The sequence below is a fragment of the Vigna radiata genome, unplaced genomic scaffold, assembly GCF_000741045.1.
Source record: "Vigna radiata var. radiata cultivar VC1973A unplaced genomic scaffold, Vradiata_ver6 scaffold_153, whole genome shotgun sequence".
NCBI lineage: Eukaryota > Viridiplantae > Streptophyta > Magnoliopsida > Fabales > Fabaceae > Vigna > Vigna radiata.
Window position 1 is genome coordinate 704,286 of NW_014542917.1, and position 21,530 is coordinate 725,815.

The 21,530-nt window shown below is 31.8% G+C and overlaps 2 protein-coding genes across 3 annotated transcripts; both read right to left on the minus strand.

Annotated features, from left to right (window-relative positions):
• Nucleotides 1–2,989: 2,989 nt before the first annotated feature.
• Nucleotides 2,990–4,525, minus strand: LOC106752642 (protein CHLOROPLAST IMPORT APPARATUS 2). 2 transcript variants are annotated; one of them, XM_014634354.2, is made up of 3 exons: nucleotides 3,942–4,525; nucleotides 3,428–3,577; nucleotides 2,998–3,329 (listed from the first exon to the last, which is right to left on the minus strand). In XM_014634354.2, the coding sequence occupies exons 1-3, from the start codon at nucleotides 4,419–4,421 to the stop codon at nucleotides 3,306–3,308; spliced, it is 654 nt and encodes a 217-aa protein (XP_014489840.1). In that variant the 5' UTR covers nucleotides 4,422–4,525; the 3' UTR covers nucleotides 2,998–3,305. The 2 variants fall into 2 exon arrangements, with proteins under 2 accessions (XP_022632903.1, XP_014489840.1); XM_022777182.1 differs by having other exon boundaries at nucleotides 2,990–3,577.
• A 6,224-nt stretch (nucleotides 4,526–10,749) lies between these two features.
• On the minus strand, nucleotides 10,750–11,623 carry LOC106752620 (LOB domain-containing protein 12). The gene is made up of 2 exons (XM_014634331.2): nucleotides 11,210–11,623; nucleotides 10,750–11,108 (listed from the first exon to the last, which is right to left on the minus strand). The coding sequence occupies exons 1-2, from the start codon at nucleotides 11,366–11,368 to the stop codon at nucleotides 10,896–10,898; spliced, it is 372 nt and encodes a 123-aa protein (XP_014489817.1). The 5' UTR covers nucleotides 11,369–11,623; the 3' UTR covers nucleotides 10,750–10,895.
• Between the last annotated feature and the right edge of the window lie 9,907 nt (nucleotides 11,624–21,530).

Here is a 21,530-nt window from a genome sequence, read left to right on the forward strand (position 1 = left end):
AAAAAAAAGTTCAATCCCTAACTTGAAATGGAATAAGCATTTAAGTCTTGAATAAAAAATAAGTTATAAAAACTCAATTAAATAAAAAATAAATAAATTAATTAAAATAAAAAAATCAATATAAAAATCAAATTACTAATTAAATATAAAAATATCTATAATCCATTAAACAACTATATTTAAAATATTACATAATTAATTATATGCACAAGATAATTACTTATATTCACTAGTGCAAAAATGCTGTTTAACATCGATAAATTTAGGTTTTTAACGTCACTTTCACAACCGACGTCTAAACGGGTGACGTCTATGGGACGTCAAAATTCGTCAGAACAGACGTCCATATAAACATCAGTTAACGATATCCACCGACATCTATATAGACGTCTGCTTATATTCACACCGACGTCAAATTACTCTGTATAGACGTCCACCTATGATTAAACCGACGTGAACTTGAATATATAAAGAGGTTTAAAATGACACTAATCGACGTCTATTTTGTTATAGACGTCGGGCATGGATTTAACCGACGTCTAACAACGACTTTGTGTTTTAGTGGAGTTTTGATCCAGAATTTCGGTAGCATTGTGCAACACTCTCTCCTCTCGCTAGTTTCTCCACATAAAAAGCTTGCGTCTTTTGAATCTTCTAGTGCTTTCAACCCAAAATCGAACCTGGGTCCATGGCTACTTCCAATTATTCAATCGCAACAGAAAAAAATTACGGTGTCGAGAAGTAGACAAGTACCCAAGTTCCATTTTGGGTCGGAAGAACTAGAAAACTCAAAAGATCGCCACTCTTTTAGTGAGGAAACTAGCAAAGGGAGAATGTTGCACTATGTTACCGAAAGTGTGGATCAAAACTGCACTAAAACACAACACAAAAAAAATTTTAATCAATTGAACGACAAGATAATCGATAAAAAACTAAAGAAAGTTTAAACGGTAAGCATAAGAAAAACCACGCACCTGGGGTGAAGAGAGAAAAAGGAGAGGACGAAGACAATGACGTTATGACAAAATACAATGCAATGCCGGAAGAGATAAAAAGTAGAGGTGCGCAAGGGAGTAAAAGAAGAGGAGAACTAGAGAAAAAGGAGAAGAGATGAAGACGCGATCAGAAATTGAGTGGTTAGAAGGGTCTGCGGTTTATTTAAAATGAAATTGGGCATCGGTTGCGCCAGAAACCGACGTCTATAGACGTCAGTATTTGATCGGGATCCGACGTCTATTCTTCTTAAAGAAGCTGAAAAGATTGACGCTTGATTTCATGTCAGGGTAATTCACGTCGGTGCCCCTCCTAGCCGACATATAAAACCCTCGAATTTGGTGAAAATAATCAATTACAGGAACGTAGACGTCGATTACGTTCCGAACCGACGTCTAAATTGAAGGACTTTTGTCTTCCCACCTTCCAGATAGGCCTTAGACGTCGCCGTTTGACTACGTGACGTCTAAGAGCCTGGGAATTTGGTGAACAACATTAATTGTAGCCCCAGTCGACGTCGCTTGTTCAGGGGATCCGACGTCTATTCCTCGTTTGAAGCTGAAGCCTTTGACGTTTGATTTCCTGTCAGAGACTGGAACGTCAGTGCTCTTTTCTAGACAACGTCAAATTGTCTGTCATATCACATATCTCAGACAGGTGCACGTCTATCATGTCATAGACGTCGCTTAACATCGTAACAGACGTCTAGTTTACCAATATATTTACGATAATGCCACCGTAAAATAATAGAAGTCGGTTTATCACGAAACCGACGTCTAATGGGTGACGTTAAATAACGGTTTGCACCAGTGAATTGTCCCTTTCCACTTTTTACTACAAACTCAGTCATTTAATAACTTTTCTCTCTTTTCAATACCAACCATGTCACTTCCTTTTTATTTCTTTTCTTTCTTGTAAACCAGTAAAAGATAAAATTTAATATATTTTTCAACCGGAATCATTGACTCTTGATTCTTCCTTGATTGTGTATGTGGGATTGAACAATTGGTTAAAGACATGGTAAGAACTTTAATTTTTCCATGGTATGGATTTGAATTTATTGAAATTACTTGTACAATATTAAGTGGTTATATTTGGTACGTCAATATGAAAAAAAAAAAAAAAAAAACTTCCATAACTGGTTTCTGACATACAAAAATTAATAAATATTATGACTTAAAAAAGGAGAAAAGACTTTCCCAAAAAGAGGAAAATATAATTCACTAAAATGAGATATTCAAACATAGTGAAATTCCTAACAATTTCTGTCAGTCATATTTAACTGAGAAGAAATCTATAATCACACGATCACAATTGTACTTTGAACAGGTCAACATTTGGAAAGTAACATGAAAATATCTCCAACCTAATTCAAAAGAAAAAAAAAAAGTATACACATTTTTCTAGTTCACTTGCGAGATATGTCATGCTTACATGCTTAAGGTACAAACATGGCTGAAAAAGTACATCACGCAACTAAATTGGCAAAGAAAAAATGCTATCATTAGTGCTCAACGTTCACTTAAGTACCCTAAAAGATAGATTTGTAAAGAAACTAATAAAAAGAAGATTAATTTTAGTAGTATGAAGTTCTTGTGGAATATTATATGATTTGAGAATCGAATCTTTAAACCACTTTTGAACCAAATCAAATCATGCCAAATCATGAAACACTTTTCTAAAAAAAAATGAAAAAGGGGAAGACGGTGGTAGATCCACCATAACTTTTTTTTTTTTCTCTTTTCTGTGTTTTCTATTATTCTCGTTTGGAAAACTGATGGGTATATCCATTTGAAAGTTGTTATCAATATATCAGATTGATCAACGACAACCATAGATCACACACCGGTAAAGGAGAAAGACAAGAACAAGAGAAGTTAAGGTTTAATCATTAAACTAATCCTGTTTTATTATTTGACGGTTACAATAAAACTATAAAGTTTAGTGTCTTCGTTGTCTTCCAACGTTGTTCATATAAAGATTAAAATTTACAATTTTCTACACGTAAGATCAAAATAGTAAAGTCAGACGAAAAAGAGTATCAAATTAACAGTTAATAACAAGCCTGGAGCTGAAGACACATAAAACTCCAAAATTGTTTTTCTTTTTTATATATTCGAAACATGGAATGAATTTTATATTGAAATTAGAAGCATGGTGCTTGATTTTTTGTTTTGTAGTTGTGTAGGATGTGAGAGAGATAATTTGAATGGATAAATACAAGAAACAATGTTTGAAGTTGAAAAATAAATGTACAGTGGGCTTAGATATTTTGGGAGATATTTTTGGTTTGAGATCTTTTGGGAGCAACTTCAGTGTCTCTTCACAAAGCGACCCTACAACAAAAATATCGGAAAAGCTGCTTTCATAACAAAACAAAACAAAATGAGCATACTGCAAAACCAAAAAGAAACACAAAATTCAAAAGTGAAACCTTGATTCTTGGTCTTTTATCAGCGTTTAGTTTCCGAACTTGGTATCTTATCTTCTTTGAGAACAATCTGTTCTGACGTTTTTCTTTGTATCTAAGAACACTTGCTTCCCTTCTCGCTCTCTCTTCTTCCAACACTGGCACTTCTCCATTCTAAACCACAAAATTATATCATTCATCGCTACTCTCTCTCTCTCTCTCTCTATATATATATATATATATCTATATATTACCAAACACAAACTGAACGAAAATATCTATTCTAGATAGCAAAACTAACGTTGGACTTATCCAAAAATAGACACACCCTAATTAAAACTCTGTTAATTACTAGAATAAAGTAAAACTATGAGTACCCAAAAGAATTTGAATCACTGCATACCAAGAAATCTTCCAAAAACCAGTTCATATATATCAGACACTAAAAGAATTGAAGATATGCAAGTTATTAATTGCAGAGATGAATTTGAGTAAGCAGATAGAATATGATAGAGGAAGAAGCGTAATAAATACTAACATAGTAAGCATTGTTGGTTGCCAAGGAAAGAGAACAGTCATCAGCCCAAAGAGAGCCTCGGTTAGACCATGCATCCAAAACCTCTTGATAGTTCAAGTTCAAGTTCAAAGCCACCATCTTCTCATCATCCATTTCCCAAAACCCAACAATGTTTTCTCTCTTTATCTGCTTCTCCTCAAAAGGGTACTGTCTCATGCTCTCTGTTACCTGCTCTTTTCCTTCGTTTTCGTCTTCTCCTTCCTCTTCAATGGGAGCAAACTCCTCCCATTCCATGAAATCCCAATGGAATTCGCCACTCGAAGAGTCTTGTTGCAGTAACTTTTGCTCCTCTTTGGAGTTGAAGACGCCTTCCATTTCGTCCAAAATATTGAAATCTTCATAGGTGTAAGATTGGTTAGAATTTGGTAATAAGGAAGTGATAGAATCTGGTACCTCTTGTTCTTCTTTCTTCGGGCTTCTGAGTACTGAAGTACAGCCCATCTTATCTCTACCAAGTTTCTCTCTCTTTCTCTCTCACTCTCTCTCACTTTCTCTCACCTTTGGACTTTGTAATTGCATAATAATATAATAATAATGCATGTGCTCCTACCATCGCACGTTATGTAACCATCAATAGTATGAAGTACGCATGTTATATAGTGGAACAATCACAATGAAATAATTGACCTTCTATCCCTTCATTTTTTCCAATTTTTTTAATCTTTGATTACTTGCATATTCTTTACGTTTAATCCTCTCATTAAACTGTTAATTGCTTAATTTTTGCATATATATACGTTAATCTATATATATATTTTTTTATTTTATTATAATTTTATACTAAAGGTTTTCAAATGTGTTTATTATAAGACTAAAACATAAAATTCTGTAAATGTGAACAAATGATAAGCTGTTTGAAAACGAAATAGTAACATGAGTACTTGACATTTATGAATCATGCATAAAATTGTCTCCAAACTAAATACAATGTGTTCAACCAAGTCTACATGTTATCAACTTTGTTGTTGTTTAATTATTGTCATTAATGTTACTTTTATTATTATTGCTAAGAAAATTATATCATTATGTATAAGATTGATTTGGCGGTGCGAGTGGAAAAGATGAAGAGATAAGTTGTGGGTCCGAGTGCTCTCTTAATTATAAAATTACATATGAATAATTAATATTTTCTGATGAAAAAAAATGCTATATTACCTTTAGAAGTTTAAGAAACTAATTTAGTTTTCTCTTAGGGTTGAGAAACTAAAGAGTCATTTTTTACCTTTTTAAGGTTCTTTATTATCTTTAATTTAATTTGTCCTATTTTATTTTATTTTTTCTCTTATTTTATTGTACAATGAAGAATGGAATATGACTTTTCTTTAAAATATTTTAAAATTTAGTTTTACTTCATGTAAATTTTTAATGTATTTTATTTCTTATATTTTAACAATAACACATATGTAGTGCCGTCAAAATGGATTCAAACTTGTGAGCCAACCTAGCTTACTACGGGTTTAAGGCGAGTTGGGTTTGAAAAAAATGTGAAAATTTTGATGCGAGCCAATTTTGACCCGGTTTGCTAAGAACCCAACTCACCCAGGTTGAACCCGTGGTACTACAGGAAAAATGGAAATTACAGATGGCCTTTAGTGTAGTTAATTACCGAAGGCTTTAGGTCGTCGGTAAGCGAAGTCTTATTTATCGAAGGCCTTTGTCCCTCGGTAAGTGGTTCGATTATATGAAATAACAATTGGGTTTTCGCTCCCCCATTTCGCAAAACAATTCTTGCCCAAGACAGAGAAGCCATCTCTGCAATTGCCCTCTAACCCCATTTCGCAAAAATAGTTCCCTAATCCTCCATTGCAATCGTCGTTCCCAAATCTCCAGTATACGATTTCTCTGCAAACCCTCATTCCCCAATCCTCCATTGTGCTCTACGGTTTGAACAGCGTGGTGGTGCGGACGCTAGCGGCGAGGTTGGTGGTTGTTCTCTCTTCGTTCATATTGTCTTCTGTCAGCGTGAGGTTGGTCGTCCTAAGCCAGTTTCAAGAGGTTGCTGTTGCGGACGCTGACGGCGGTTCGTTGGTGGCTGGTTTGTGGGTTGGGTGGCTGGGTGTTGCGGCAGGGGTGGTGGTTCGTGGAGCTTGGAGTTAGGAGGGCTTTGCCGTGAAGTTGGGTTGGCTGCTGTGTAGTGCTCGGTTGCCACATTTTTTGGACAGGTTTGGTTTGTGTGATTCATTGTCTCCTAATGTTTGAATCATGTTGTGAAGCTCGTTGTTTAGTGAATAGTATTTTGTTGGTGTATGATTATGTGACTTTGGTTTTTGTTTTAAGCACTAATGATAACATTCATGATTTATAAAATGTGCANGAAATGGTANGGNAGNGTACTTATAGAATTCTGTTNAAAACCTTATAGACCGGTATGAATGGTGTTTGTGACAATTTTGGCATAAATGGAGATGTTAACGATGCACAAATGTGTTGCTTTTTGATGATGATATTCTATTAATGGTGGATAGTATACTGAGTGTCTGTGGTAGTTGTATGTTCAATGATTAGTTGGAAGGGCGTGTGTGAGAGGGAGAGTTGCTTTGTGAGAGTGAGTGTAATGCTTGGTCAAACAAATACAATTACAAAGAAAACTAGTGAGAGCAATGAAAATGGAGTGAAAGAGAGGTTGTACTTTGTTCTATGGCATCTCACTTTGTATGCTTAACTGAATGGATGCTTAAATTGTCCTAACAACTATGAACTTAAACCGTCTGAACAAGTTTAGAACGGTTATACCTACCTAATAAAAAACTGACACTACAAAAAGTAAGTAAAAGTAAAAATATGATAAAGTAGAACCTAAAAATAGTAAGTTAAATAGGCAAAATGTGGTAAGAATGAAATCTGTATTGAAGTAGATATTCAAAATGTAAAATAACCATGTAGACAACTTTTAAAAGATCAAAGAAACATAAAAATGAAGTCACACTTAGAAAATAAGAACAAAAGAAAATTTTGACTTATTGAACACCTAAAGTTGCACTAGAATGGTCAAAATTTCCAAACTGCACTAAACTATCCTCAGAATGTTTATTCTACACATTCTAACAAGTTTGAAGTTGTTAAATGAAGCTAAGAAACATGTCAAATTGGATCAATTACCTAAAAGTGTTGTCTTTGGAATGGTTATAAAATTAAGTTATGTATGCTTATTCCACTCAAGGTTTATGGGAGCTTATTGTCATCAAAACCTTTTATCTCTCTTTCTCTTCCTCCTCTCTTGTGTTCTCTCTGCTGCATATTCTTCTTACCCTTCCACACCTTATTCTTCACCCTTCCACCAAAATGGCCTCTTGGAAGAAGACCATCACAACACCCTTAAAAATATCAAAGTATAGCTTCATTGTGTCTATGGTTGAAGCTAGGTCAAGAGCATTCTCTCCCTCCACTTAACTTTAGTTAAACCTAACCCTCTACATCAACATCTCGAATATAGCCCCATTCTCCCCATTCTTCACCAATTCAACTTTCATGATCTTCATCTCATTCCTTTCTATTTCTTACTTTGATAACCCCCACAATGTAACCTGTACAAGGTTCAAGAAACCCATGTAAAATACTTAACTTCATGACTCGTGATTTTATCTTCAATTGCTAACGAAATCCATGGAGAACATAATAGCTCATGAAATCAATAGCTTAATCCAATGGAAACTAAAAAAAGGATAGAATGAAATTGTCCTAACAACTATGAACTAAAACTGTTCTAACAAGTTTAGAACGATTATACCTACCTAATAAAAAACTGACACTACAAAAAGGATGTTGGAAAACAAGATCTAGGTGGACTTGAATTAATGAAACCTATATCAGCTCTTACCAATCCAGAAATGAGTTTTAAAGATTGCACAAAAACCAAACAACACCAAAATGGTCAAACTGCACTAGAAAATGGCACTTTAAATGGTGCTTTCATACTGACAATTGTATGGCAGTGTTTGGAAAGGTTAATTGATGGTGCAAGCAAGTTTATATCATCAATTTGAAGGTGTACAAACACTCAAACAGCCAAGAAATACACTGCAGCAAAATTTCACTGGTTGACTTCCAAATTTAGGCAAAATTTATGGTTTAGGAAGTGAGTTTGCATAGTAGCTCAATTTTGACCAAATGAACAGTGCACACAAGTTTGGAATGGTAAAATAAACTAGCTCAAATGTGAAGAAAGCATTGAAACATCCAGATTCATCAAATGACAATAACAGTTGCCAAAAATGCAAAAATTTTCATCAAAATTACACTAGAAAAAGGCTTCTAAATTGGTGGTTTTAAACCCAGATTTGGTAGGAAGTGATGCAACAACTGTATTGAGTGATCAAACAACTTTGAATAATGATTTTACAGATATGCAAACTATTACACAACTCAAAAACACAATACAATGCAAAATGACTGGTTCACTTCCCTTTAAATCACAATTTTGATGGTTTAAAAAGGCAAATCTGCATATAGGCTGGACAATGACCATTTGAACAGTGTAGACAAGTTTAAAATGGTAAAATATGCTTGCAAATATGTGTAAACTACACAGAAAATGCGAGAACCAACAATTCACAGCTGCAGTTGCTAATTATGCAGAAAAACACATTAAAACTGACTCTTAAATACCTAAAAAGTGAACTTTTAAGGTAAAAAATGGTCAATTCACCTAATGTAGACTTATTCTAAGGTATGTAAACATCATAACAAGTCTAACTTAGTCTAATAAAGGTAGGAATGTGGTCAAAAGCAAAGAATAAGGTCAAACTCAAAATTTGACTCTTAAGTACCTAAAAAGTTAACTTTTAAGGTCAAAAATGGTCAATTAACCTAATGTAAACTTATTCTAAGGTATGCAAACATCCTAACAAGTCTAACTTAGTCTAATAAAGGTAGGAAAGTGGTCAAAAGCAAAGAATAAGGTCAAACTCGAAATTTGACTCTTAAGTACCTAAAAAGTGAACTTTTAAGGTCAAAAATGGTCAATTAACCTAATGTAGATCTTTCTGAAGACTATGTAGAATTTTAGTTTCATTTTGTTATTGATCATAGTATGTTAGTACATTTAGATGTTAGTACATTATGATATTGGTACATTTATTTTTGCTTAGAATTGGATGATATTGCTATTATGATATTGTTAGAACATAATGGATGTCAAAAGGCCGTCGGTAAAGTTTCCGACAAGCAAATTACCGACAGCTTTGGAGTCGTCGACAGGCCGTCGGTAAGGTGGGTTTACCGAGGGCTTTTGGTCCGTACCGAGGGCTTTTGGTCCGTACCGAGCTCTTCTAGCAACATGAACTTTGTTGCCCTCTACCTCAATTCATCTAGATCCACTATCAATTTCTTGCATAGACTATTTGCGAACAATATGAGTCTTAAAGTTGTTATCATATGGTGCAATCCTACTTCAAGATTAAGGCTTTAGATATTCAAGGTCACCTTGTTGAAACGTTCCATGAGCTTTCTAAGCAACTCCCTTTTTTTATCGGATATTATTAACTAGGGTAATAGAAGTTAGGTGATGGGGATGACTCGTTACAAATTGTATGTCGAAACATATATCAACGTATTAAAGTAATCAATTGATAGGGATGGCAGTCTGGTAAACCAACTCAAAATTGCGCCTTTGAGCAATGAAGAAAACTCAGCAAATAACCACATCATTAGTAGTGTACAAACTGACCTGCGTGACGTATACATCCACATGCTCACTAGGATCAGTGGTGTCGTCATATCTGTCAATAATTAGACCCTTCCAGTTATCAGGTAGGGGTTTTCCATGATCTCATCTGGAAAGGATGTCTTCGACCATTGTGAGCAGTAAAGAGAGTGTTGGTTGTTAGATCATTGGACTGAAGAGTAAAATTATTTGTGTAGGTCACGTTTCTGTTACATTGGTTGTGTCATTTGTCTGACATGACACCTATTGGATATTGTACTGCATGATATCTTTGATGAAGAGGGACCTTGGTGTGCTAGGCTAAGGTGTATCGGTCTAAACTCACTTGGAGTTTTCCTAGTTAACTTCCTCCAACTTCTTCTTTATCCTTGTGCTTTCTTCTTCTAATGTCTCCAACTCCATTGGCTCCCTTTGCAATTCCAACAACAGTTCCATCTCTCCATAATTACTCGTAGGGATCTATGTGGTTTGTCATTGTTCATCATGTTGCAAGTAGACACCAAAAATGATGCAAAGTTCAACTCAATCAACTCAAATTTTATAAGACCAAATTGTACTTCTGCTTCTCACATTTTTACTACCTCCCACATATCTTTACTCCTACAATGTTGATATGTTCTTGATATACCTATCTAAATACACCATCAAGCTTGTTCTCGAGAGTCTTCGACTAAAAAGTCTATAAAGATGCTTTCACACTCAAATTATAGTAATATGTCCTAACTAGATAAGATGTTATATGTCATGAATAGTATTTATTTATAGTACACTTATGAGCTTTTGTCATGAACCTATATATTTTATAGATGTATCCCATTTAATAATTTCTTTTAACAATAATTCTTTACCTTAATTTTTCATTAGTTATTCTTGATTAAATTGATTAAACTAATGTCACCGTCATAAAAATTTGAGATTATCGAGTCACATCGAAATCTCATAGAATAAATTATATATATATTCTTCTTACTTTTTTTTTCTTGTATAAGTACATGCATATGGCAATTTTTTCTTTTCCATATCTCTTTATACATATCTGACAAACCCAAGAAGGCATATTCTGTGTGGTTGACCGACATAATGAAGACGGAAGTGAATTAAGACCAAAATACGAGTGAAAAAGGAGCAAAATGAATTTTAAGTCCATAAAGGCTTTGAGTCTCTTCAGATACAACGAAGGTATGACATAAAATGAGAAAAAAGTTCGTAGATATAAGTATTGTCACAGAAGAGAGAAAAGAGCATCGTCGTGGTTATGTACTACCATTGGTGAAGATAAATTCTTGCTGCATTTTTATGCTGAGAATTTCTTCCTCAACTACTGCAAGCTGCATTTGTAACTCAGAAACTTGAGTTTCTAGCTTAGATATGATTCCAACACAACCATAAACAGGGTTTATAATTCGTGCATTTGCTTCATAAACTAAACTCCTCACAGCATCTCCTCTTTGCTCAACGGGAACATTCTGCAAGCAAAAACATACAAACAAGTTAATTATTTCTTAATGAAGTTCTCTTAGATTGATTATAAAAAGAAAAATAGATAGATATATTAAACCGATCAGACCTTTAATATTTTGGTGATATTGCTGCAGCCAAAGACCTTGTGCACAATGGCAAACTTGCAGAGATCGTTTGATGGAAAATAAGGAGCAAAGATGCAATCCGGAGAGCAACGGCGCCTCAACAACTTGCAGGAAGCACAAGGTGAAGAAGTACCACCCATTTCAAAATCCAAGAATCGATGTTGACCAGCCTATAGAAAGCAAGTGTTCTATATATGCAACAAAGGTAACATGTAACATGTTTATAACGATGATGTTGTGATTACAGTCTCTTGTCTAACAAGAAGAGTTGTACATGTTTGACGTATACTGTGGAAAGTGTTTACGTGTCTTGATGAAAATATGATGAATGAGATCAACCAGTAGAACAATGCTTTTTAGGACACGAGACTCGTAACACTTTCGAATGACAATTGATAGCATAACTAAAGCCAAAATTAACGCTTAAAAGAGGGTTTAGATATAAGATACAACCCTAAAATATAATTAGACCATTATTGGGCCTTTGCTTAATCACAAACAGTAAAAGGCCCAACATAAAGTAGTATATAAGCAGGGGTGTTCCTCCCTACACCTCTCCAAATGGGACCTGTACCTTCCCATTAATTAAATTTATTTTAAAAATATTCTAGACCTCTCTACTATTTTCTTTTATTCCAAACTTATTTAATAAAATATATATAACTTATATAAGAAAATATATCTAATTTCAAATATATCTAACTTCAAATTTAAGTCATGTAAATGCTCCATTCATGAGTCATGTAAATGCTCCATTAATTTAATTAATTAATGAAAAGGTACAGATTCCACTTGGGAAGGTGTAGGGAGCAAGCATGTAGGCATTCAAGATTAAAAAAAAAAAAAAGTTAGCTTTTATAGACATTTATTTTTAGTTCTGAAATTAACATGAATTACATTAGAGGTAGGTCTAAATTGAGGTTTTGTTCCTCAACAAAAATGGAAGGTTGATCATATTTGTTAGTTTCAATCTCAGAAAGTTAATTTTTAATGAATTATTCCACAATTTTAGTAGATGGTCATCAGATATTTGTTAAGTGACATTGTAAGAGATATACATATGAAGAATTGTTTGGATTTGAATCTTGTCTGTCACGCTTTTATCTTTAAAAAGCATTTCATTGGATGAAAAAAAAAAGTAATATTTAAACTGTTTAACCTCTTAATAAGAAATTATTTAGCATAATAGGAAAATATTTACATAGAGAATATTAGAAACTTAATCACTAAACACTTCTTTTAGCTATCATTTACATAATATTCATATCTAGAAAGTGGCTTTACTGTTTTTAATAAATTTCGGTTTTTTGTATTTTTAGTTTTTTATTAGTAATAAAAAAATATATTAGTTGAAGAAATAAGATGTTACCATAACTAGTAAATAGATAATCACAAAATATAAATTCTCTCCTTTGACTCAACAAGACTTTCTAATTCATAGTCAAATTTATTGTAAATCATTCACTTTAATAATAGCCATACAACGTATACAAACAAGCAATCAAACTCCTCTTACTATATAGTAAATATCAATGTCAAAGAAATACTGAGAATCACAGTAAAGATATAACTACGTTCTGTTTTTTTCTAAAGTAATTTGAACTTTTTTACGATTCTCATTTTCTAAAGTAGTTTCAGCACCCCAAAACACTCATAAATAGAAGGAGAAAAAAGTACTGGTTTTGATATCTAAAAAAATTAACTTTTTTAAAATAATTCTTATTATGTTAAAATAAAAATTTATGTCTGCACATGTCTATATTTGTTATTTTAAAACATAAAAAATGTCAATTTTGATATTTTAAAAAATTCAAGTTAAAATTAAATTTATGTGTGTAAAAAATTATTTTATTTTGCCATTGCTCCATAAAACGTCACAACCGACCTTTATCAAAATAAAAAGTTACGTTTCTATCCTCACAAATGCTTGCTAATTACAATTATTTTAATCAAAAAATATGAATATATCTTTAAATATGTAAATATCTTTGGTTAATATATAAGAGTGTTTTAATTACGCGTTGATAATGTGGGTTTACTGATAGTTAATTTTATTTAGAAATTTTTAAAATTATAATGACCAAGATTAAAATATTAATGAATTTGAAATTTGATTTTATATATTTATATTTTTTTACTTAAACATATGAACTTAAAATTATTTTTAAAATTTTTATAAATAAGTAAATTTAATATTTTATAGTACAATTTTATTTTAATTGTATTTTAAATTTTTTTCTAAAAATGTGTTTTAATAATTTAATATTTTAAATTAAAAAATATATTTTTGGGTATCCATATACCCACAAGTTGAAAAATCTTTAAGTATTTTTCCGTACACACCGACAAATAGCGACTAAAGAAATGAAATTCGAAGTATAATTAATTATCATTGATTTGACTTTATTTAGTTCAAATTTAAATAATTAAATTTATTGATTAAAATTAATTTCATTATCATTTATGTTGAAATTTGAAATAATTAATTTTATTAATTAAAATGATATAAATTTATATAACGAATTTTCTAAAAGTATTTTTTTTTTTGTCTTCTATGCTTATAATCATTTTCTAAACACAAAATAACATGATTTTCTAAAATATTTTTTTTTGTCTTTTTTAATTTAAACGTTTTCTTACATTTAATTATATTTTAAATTTTAACAACATTAAAATAAAAATTATTAAAAAGAAGAAAAATATACAACAACATTAAAATTATTTTATTATTAAATTACTTTTTATTTTAGTTATCAATTACAGTTATATAATACTTATAGATATTTTTATTTTCTAAATAGCATTTAAAAAATCATTGTTGTTCTGTGTTTAAAAAACGATTATATATACAAAAAAAAAAAAAATAATTTTGTTTGTAAAAAAACTATTACATAAATATATGTTATTTTAATTAATAAAATTAATTATTTTATATTTCAATATTAAAATTAATTTTAATATAATTAATTATTTCAAACTTTAACATAAATATTACAATCATCAATTACTACTTAGCAAGAATTCTTTTATGTAGAATAGGTACAAGAGACATCGCTCAATCCTCAACTTTCTTCTATATCGTGTGGATGGCATGTTAAGAATGATGTGCATCATATTAATTTGCCTTTGTCAAAGGAAATAATAAGGTTTAAATCCTTTTTTGGTCCCTAAGTTAAGTTTTAATCTTCAGTTTAGTTCCCGTTTTTAAAAATGTCAACCTTTAGTCCATATGATATGAAAAATGTATCAAATTAGTCCTCATGACAGCACTTAATGAACAATAAATCACAAGTTTTCATACCTAGGTATCCAATATTTTTTGATTTGTTAACGGAAGGTGTTATAAACAACAAATCACTTAATGAAAAACTTGTGATTTGTTAACGGATAGGACTGATCTGATACATTTTTCATATTTTAGGGACTAAAGGTTGACATTTTTAAAAGCGAGGACTAAACTGAACATCAGAACTTAACTTAGGAACCAAAAAAGGGTTTAAACCAAATAATAACTTTAGTTTCTGCACTCACAATACTCAAACTATCCAGCTAATTTGACCTACTTCTCATTCAACTCAACACGTTTAACTTTTTTTTTTCTATACGTGGGGTGTTTTGAAACTTTATTAATTTTTATTTCAAAATTTTTAAGAATTTCTAGAATGAAAATATAAAAGAATTTATTGTAAGGAAGTAACTTTAGAAAATGATTCTAAAACGAAAAGTTGACCACAATTTTTTTCCCAAAGACTAGATAGAAACTTTTATTTCTTATTTTTCAATCTCTTTTATTAGGGGTGATGGAAAATGGCCAAAACAAATAACAACTTATCAAGGAGTAATAATGCAGTGGAAATCAATCTCCAAGAATCTGCAAGGAGCACCAAATAAATAGAACAAAAATAAAATCCAAAGCCAAAGAGACACCAACAATTTTTAACGTGGAAAACCCCTCAATGCAAGGGTAAAAACCACAAGTCGTCCAGACCAAAGAAAAATCCACTATGATCAATAATAGGGTACAAAAGAGTCTCCAATAATAATACCAAATGGTATTTTCAATAAGCCAAATTAACTAAGCACAAATGCTTACAAATGAGAATAAAGAAGATGAAAATTCTCCAAAATAGGGTTGTTGGTGCGGGACCGATTTCTCCCAAACTAGACCTTCGATTAACAATCCGAACGGTCAGAATGAAGAAGCATATGTCTGGAATCCACTGTCCAAAAATCAGCTCGATCTAACTGTGAACGAATTCACAGCGATGAAAACACCAGTGCAAGTTTAGGGTTATGCGGGAATGGCTTTCTCTCTTTCTTTTTCTCTCAATTGGCTTTTGTCTCTCTTCAAATGACTCTCTTGTGCTCTACTAGTCTGACCCATCTCAATTTAACCTAATGAGACATAATGGACCACAATATATAGGTTTATTTTCCACATAGGAAGGGATCCCAATAACCCAGGAGATGATTAATATATGAGAATTTTAATTTTGGATTAGATAAACTTAATAGATAAGATTAAAATATGAGTAATAAGAAAGCGTATCAGTACTTTTATAATTATTAAGACGTTTATTTCAAGATAAAATTGTTAAGAAAATATCAAATTTTAAATTGACTAATACTTTTAAATTTTAGCATATTTGATATTTTAAAATTTTGATTACACCTTAGAAAAAAAAAATGGATTTCTAATTTATTTTCGAAAGAAAGATTTGTTCTAGAATGTATAAAAGTATCGAATTGCATATAAGTATAGTTTATATTAATTCTTCCATCTTTAACACATTGAATCTTTAAATATAAAATGGTGGTAGAAATATGAAGTTCCAAAGCAACCAATATATTGAAAATTGAATATAATGTTATCTTGATAAGCATAGGCCAAATATAAATGCATCCTCTTTAAAACAAAATAATAGTTCTAAGTTATTTTGATTGAGAACTTTGTTTTAGTATACCAATAAATTTATCAATTCTTAAGACTTAAAAGTAGTTTATATCCTCAAGCTATACAATTCATAAACATCAATTACGTTATGCATTACACCTCAAAATTGAGATAGATAAAGTGCAATAGTCCATGTACATTATTTAATGAGGATGCATTAAATAATATATTCTAAGTATTTAACGAGGAATCAAGTTGCTCATTTTCTAAATATTCAAACTTTTCTTTTCAACAATTTCACATTTTAGTTATTCACATAAATTAATAAGAAATCTGAATACTAAGTTGAGCTATTTACATTAAATTCAAAATTTGAACTTAATTTTTATTCTCAAACTTAGTTTTTCAACTGTTACCTATGATGATACTTAAAGTTTTTAATTTCTTAATCATATATTATTGAATTCATATTTATTTATTTTTTCATTTTACTTACTCACCAAATGATACGATGATTCAAGAGAACTTTTAAAAACAAAATAATTATTCGATCAAAAAGTCTTATCATTTTAATATGCATAAAAGCACCTTATCAATAAATTTTATCTCAAATAATGATTACTTCTAAATGACATCATCTTGAATAATAAATAACTTAAAGCTTGTCTACAAATATAATATTTTTCAAATTATTTTAACATGTTATAAATACCATCACTCAAAGTATTAACAAGTTATAGCCTTACCTTTAGTATTATTAAGCTTGAGCATAACACCAACCTAGATAATACAAAGTTGTTGAAATTGTTCATAGATGTTTTAATCTTACAAAGTAAAATGTTTCTAGTCCTTAAATTTATACATAAAATTATAATTTTTCTATATCTCAAAGCAATTTAGTCCTCAAACTTTAAAAATAAATAGTTTACATAAAATTATATTGACATGTTAAACGAAATTTCAAACTAACATTTGAATTGTCTATAAGATTTGACACATTTAAGCTCAACTATAGTCTAAAATACTGTTTAACACAGAAAAATTGATGTCATTGAGTTAAAAGGATTATATTTTTTCATCTTTTAAGTTTATATATCAAAATGTATCGAAGTTTTGGACAATAACAAATTTCAGTTATGTCCAAGTTTAGGAACTAAAAACATATTTAACCCATAAAACAACTATCTTACTTATTTACATACTTAATTTATATTTTACTCATATTTAAAGCTTGAAATATATGTGTATCTACTCCCATTCAAAATACTCAAATAATTATCTTATAAATCAATTGCTATTTTAGAATTGGTTATTTTCTTATATATTCAAAATAATTAATTATAGTTACAAGAAATAAAACCTAAAACTTGACTTGTTATTTCTAGTATGCATACATTTTTGTTACATGACCACCCCAATTTAACCTATAAGATTTTATTCCAAATATATTAATCGATTTTAACAACTTGATATGACCTTATATAATAAAAGATATCATAGAGGTTACTAAAAAAATAAAGTTACATATAAACTTATATGTTCTAATTACGAAATTCGTCGAGGAGTTTGGGAGTGAAGTAAGAGATTCTCAAAATGTATCCTGGTGATAAAACTATTACACTTAAAAAAAATAAAAAATAGAATATTTATTTGCGAAATATTTTATGATATTTAAGTAAAGAGGTAAAGAGGGATATATATATATATATATATATATATATATATATATATATATATATATATATANATATATATATATATATATATATATATATATATATATATATATATATAATGATAATGAATGTAGAAATTTTGAGTTAAGTATCGTAGTTAAGTAACTTTTACTCAATCTTATTTCTATACTTAGTTTTTATTTATTTATTTTTTATTTTCTCATTGACAAGAAGATTAAAGTATCATGGAGTTTATTGGATATCATACTTAATACTCATTACAATCAATGTCTCGATTCAGTTTCAAAGTCATCCAAACATAAAAGAAATTTGCAAATTTACCTGGTAAACTCTATTTTCTAATCTGTCATCAAAACCAAGTTTTAATTAAAAGCAAAACCAATGTTTTTATACAAAACTAGGCAAATTCAAGCAAGAAATTATGGATCTAGACAAAAAAATTTCCAATTACGAGAATAGACAAGTCGTGGGAGGCCAGACGACTTCAAATGAAGAATTCGTACACCTCCTGCGCGACTTCACCATGTAGTAGTGACCAAGGTTGAAGTCGTGCACCCCAAAAACGATTTTTGGTCGTTATAATTTATCACCAAGCATTGTAATCGATTACAACATGCTGAAGTCGTGCAGGGAAGGCACAACTTCAACCTTTATAAGCAAAAATGTCTCTGGTAATTGATTACATTATGATTGTAATCGATTACCAGCATGTTATATGGGCAAAAACTCTCTGGTAATCGATTACAAAAGTTGTAATCGATTACCAGAGGCATTTTGGTGTTAAATGAAATATTTTTTTTGGTTCTTGACCATCAATGTAGTTTATTTTTGTGTAGTTATTTTAGTTTTTGTAAAGACATGGTTGTTGATGACATTGACATGTATTATTATGTTTAGGATGAGTAATTTTTTGAATGTAAATACAAATGGAAGGAATAAAACAAAGTCATAAATGAAATTTCAACTACTTTATAAATTGAAAATGCATTACAAAAGGAAAAGCTAAAAATAAAATAAGAAGAAAATACAATGAAATTGAAATATATCTATGAAGAAGATCCCTCATGTGGACTAAAATGACGACACAAATACTACATGCCATGCTCTAGATGTTTAACTCGAGCATCAATTGTATCAAAGCGGTCACCCATGTTTAGCTCTAGTTGTTCAAATCTAGCATTCATGCTATCATTCATAGTATTGAAGTCGTCCCCAACAAATGTTCGGAGATCATTGATCCCCCCCTATCATGTCATCAAATGAAGAAGTTTGTTGTTGAAGAAGGGGTGGTGGTTGTTGCTGAAGATGTGCTTCACTACGGCGTTGACGAGGAGGAGGATAATTTTTGTGAACCCATGTGTTGTCTAGCTTTTTTTTTAAATCCAAAGGACTTTATCACTTCTCCCGCTACTCTCATCTTCCTGTTTTCTGGGGCAGGTATTTCACCATCCAGTGGAATTTTAAAATGTTGCAGGATCCAGGTGACCAAATATGGATAGGGTAAAGGAGCATCTGGCCTTAAAGCCTTCTTCATCCTATATCGGATGAGATGGCTCCAGTTTATCTGTTTTGCCGTCATTATAATCCACAGTAAAAGTAGATCTTCCTCGGTAGCTTGTTCAACATTAGAAACACATAGAAGCAAAACACGACATATAACATAATGTAATATTCTAGCCTCAATTGTCATGGAGCCAGCTAGAATTCTACCCATACGGTGTTTGTATGGCAAACAAATCAAGTCTCTTGCTATGTCAATATTGTATTGATCCTCCCATTTGTCAAATAATTTACCTTCAAAATTCAAGCCAACATATGGTAGGTTGGCTATGGATGCTAATAGGCTGGGTTTGATAATCATTTTAACATTTTTGACCTCAGTCTTAATGGTTCCATTGTCAGAAAATTTCAGGTTGCTATAAAAAACACGTACTAAATCAAGGTAGTAGTATGCACAATCACGGATAAAATTACCCAAACCCAGATTTGTCAGCATGTGGAAAAATTCAAAATTTTCTTGGTTAAAATATTCTTCATCAAGAAATTTTGGGTCAATAACCTAACGGTCACAGAAAAGTGAGAAATGTCTTTCTGACAATGCAGGGGTTGAAAATAGAAGATTTGGGCATGGTTGAGTCGATGACGGTGGTGGTGGGGGTGAGGGTTGTTGGGAATGCAAGTCCGAGTCCAAGTCCCACATTGGATAGAAATGAGAAAGTAAAGCAATATATAAAGATGAAAGACCCGTTAACCCATAGCCTTAAGGTTTTGGGTAGAGAGTGGTGTCAATTCCTTATATGGTTGGGCTCATATCTCATTGGTATTGTGTTTCCCCGATGAACCTCCTCCTTGATAGACCCATTAGAGTAGTATCAGAGCCGATGGTTAGTCTTGGTGACTGGCTCAGACGAATATAATGATCCCTATATCGAAAGTCTTCCTGGCAAAGGGTTTCAGGTAAGCGTGTCCCGTTAAGATGAACGGCGGTATGAAGGGCTACTCGTGGTTGTGGTTGGATGGGAATGCTTCCGCTGGAGGGGGAGTGTACCAATGTGGAAGTGACTCACTCTTGAGGGGGAGATTGAAGGAAATGCAAGTGCGAGTCCAAGTCCCACATTGGATAGAAATGAGAAAGTAGAGCACTATATAAAGATGAAAGACCCGTTAACCCATTGCCTTAAGGTTTTGGGTAGAGAGTGATGTTAATTCCTTATATGGTTGGGCTCATATCTCATTGGTATTGTGTCTCCCCGGTGAACCTCCTCCTTGATAGACCCATCAAGGGTAAGCTTTCAATCAGTGAAGGTTGACGGCAACGACGTCCCGCACTTGAAGAAGACAAGCCCATAACCCTTTGCCTCTTTGAAAATCTATGGTCGGTCAATGAACGTTTTCTGATGAAGAACCATGTTGGTATGCAGATGGTCATCGTCGAGGCAGAATCTCAAATGGCGGATTATTTAAAGAGGCAAAGGGTTAGAGGCTCATCTTCTTCAAGTGTGGGATGTCGTCGCCGTCAACCTTCACCAATTGAAAGCTCAACTTCACCCTCACCACCATCGTCACCGACTCAACCACGCCCAAATCTTTTGCTTTCAACCCCTGCACAGTCAGAAAGGTATTTATCACTTTTCTGTGACCATTTGACCCAAAATTCCTTGATGAAGAATATTTTAACCAAGAAAATTTTGAATTTTTCCAAATGTTGACAAATCTAGGTTTGTATAATTTTGCCTGTGATTGTGCATACTACTACCCTGATTTAGTTCGTGTGTTTTATAGCAACATGATATTTTCTTACAATGGAACCATTAAGACTAAGGTAAAAAATGTTAAAATGATTATCAAACCCAGCTTGTTAGCTTCCATAGCCAACTTGTCATCTTCTGGCTTGAATTTTGAAGGTAAATTATTTGACGAATGGGAGAATCAATACAGTATTCGTAGCATGATTTGTTTACCATACAAACCCCGTACATGTAGAATTCTAGCTGACTCTATGACAATTGAGGTTAGAATATTACATTATGTTATATGTCGTGTTTTGTTTCCACGTGTTTCTAATGTTACACAGGCTACCAAGGAAGATCTACTTTTAATGTGGATTATAATGACGACAAATGAGATAAACTAGAGCTATCTCATTAGATATAGGATGAAGAAGACTTTAAGGCCAAGGGCTCATTTACCCTATCCATATTTGGTCACCTA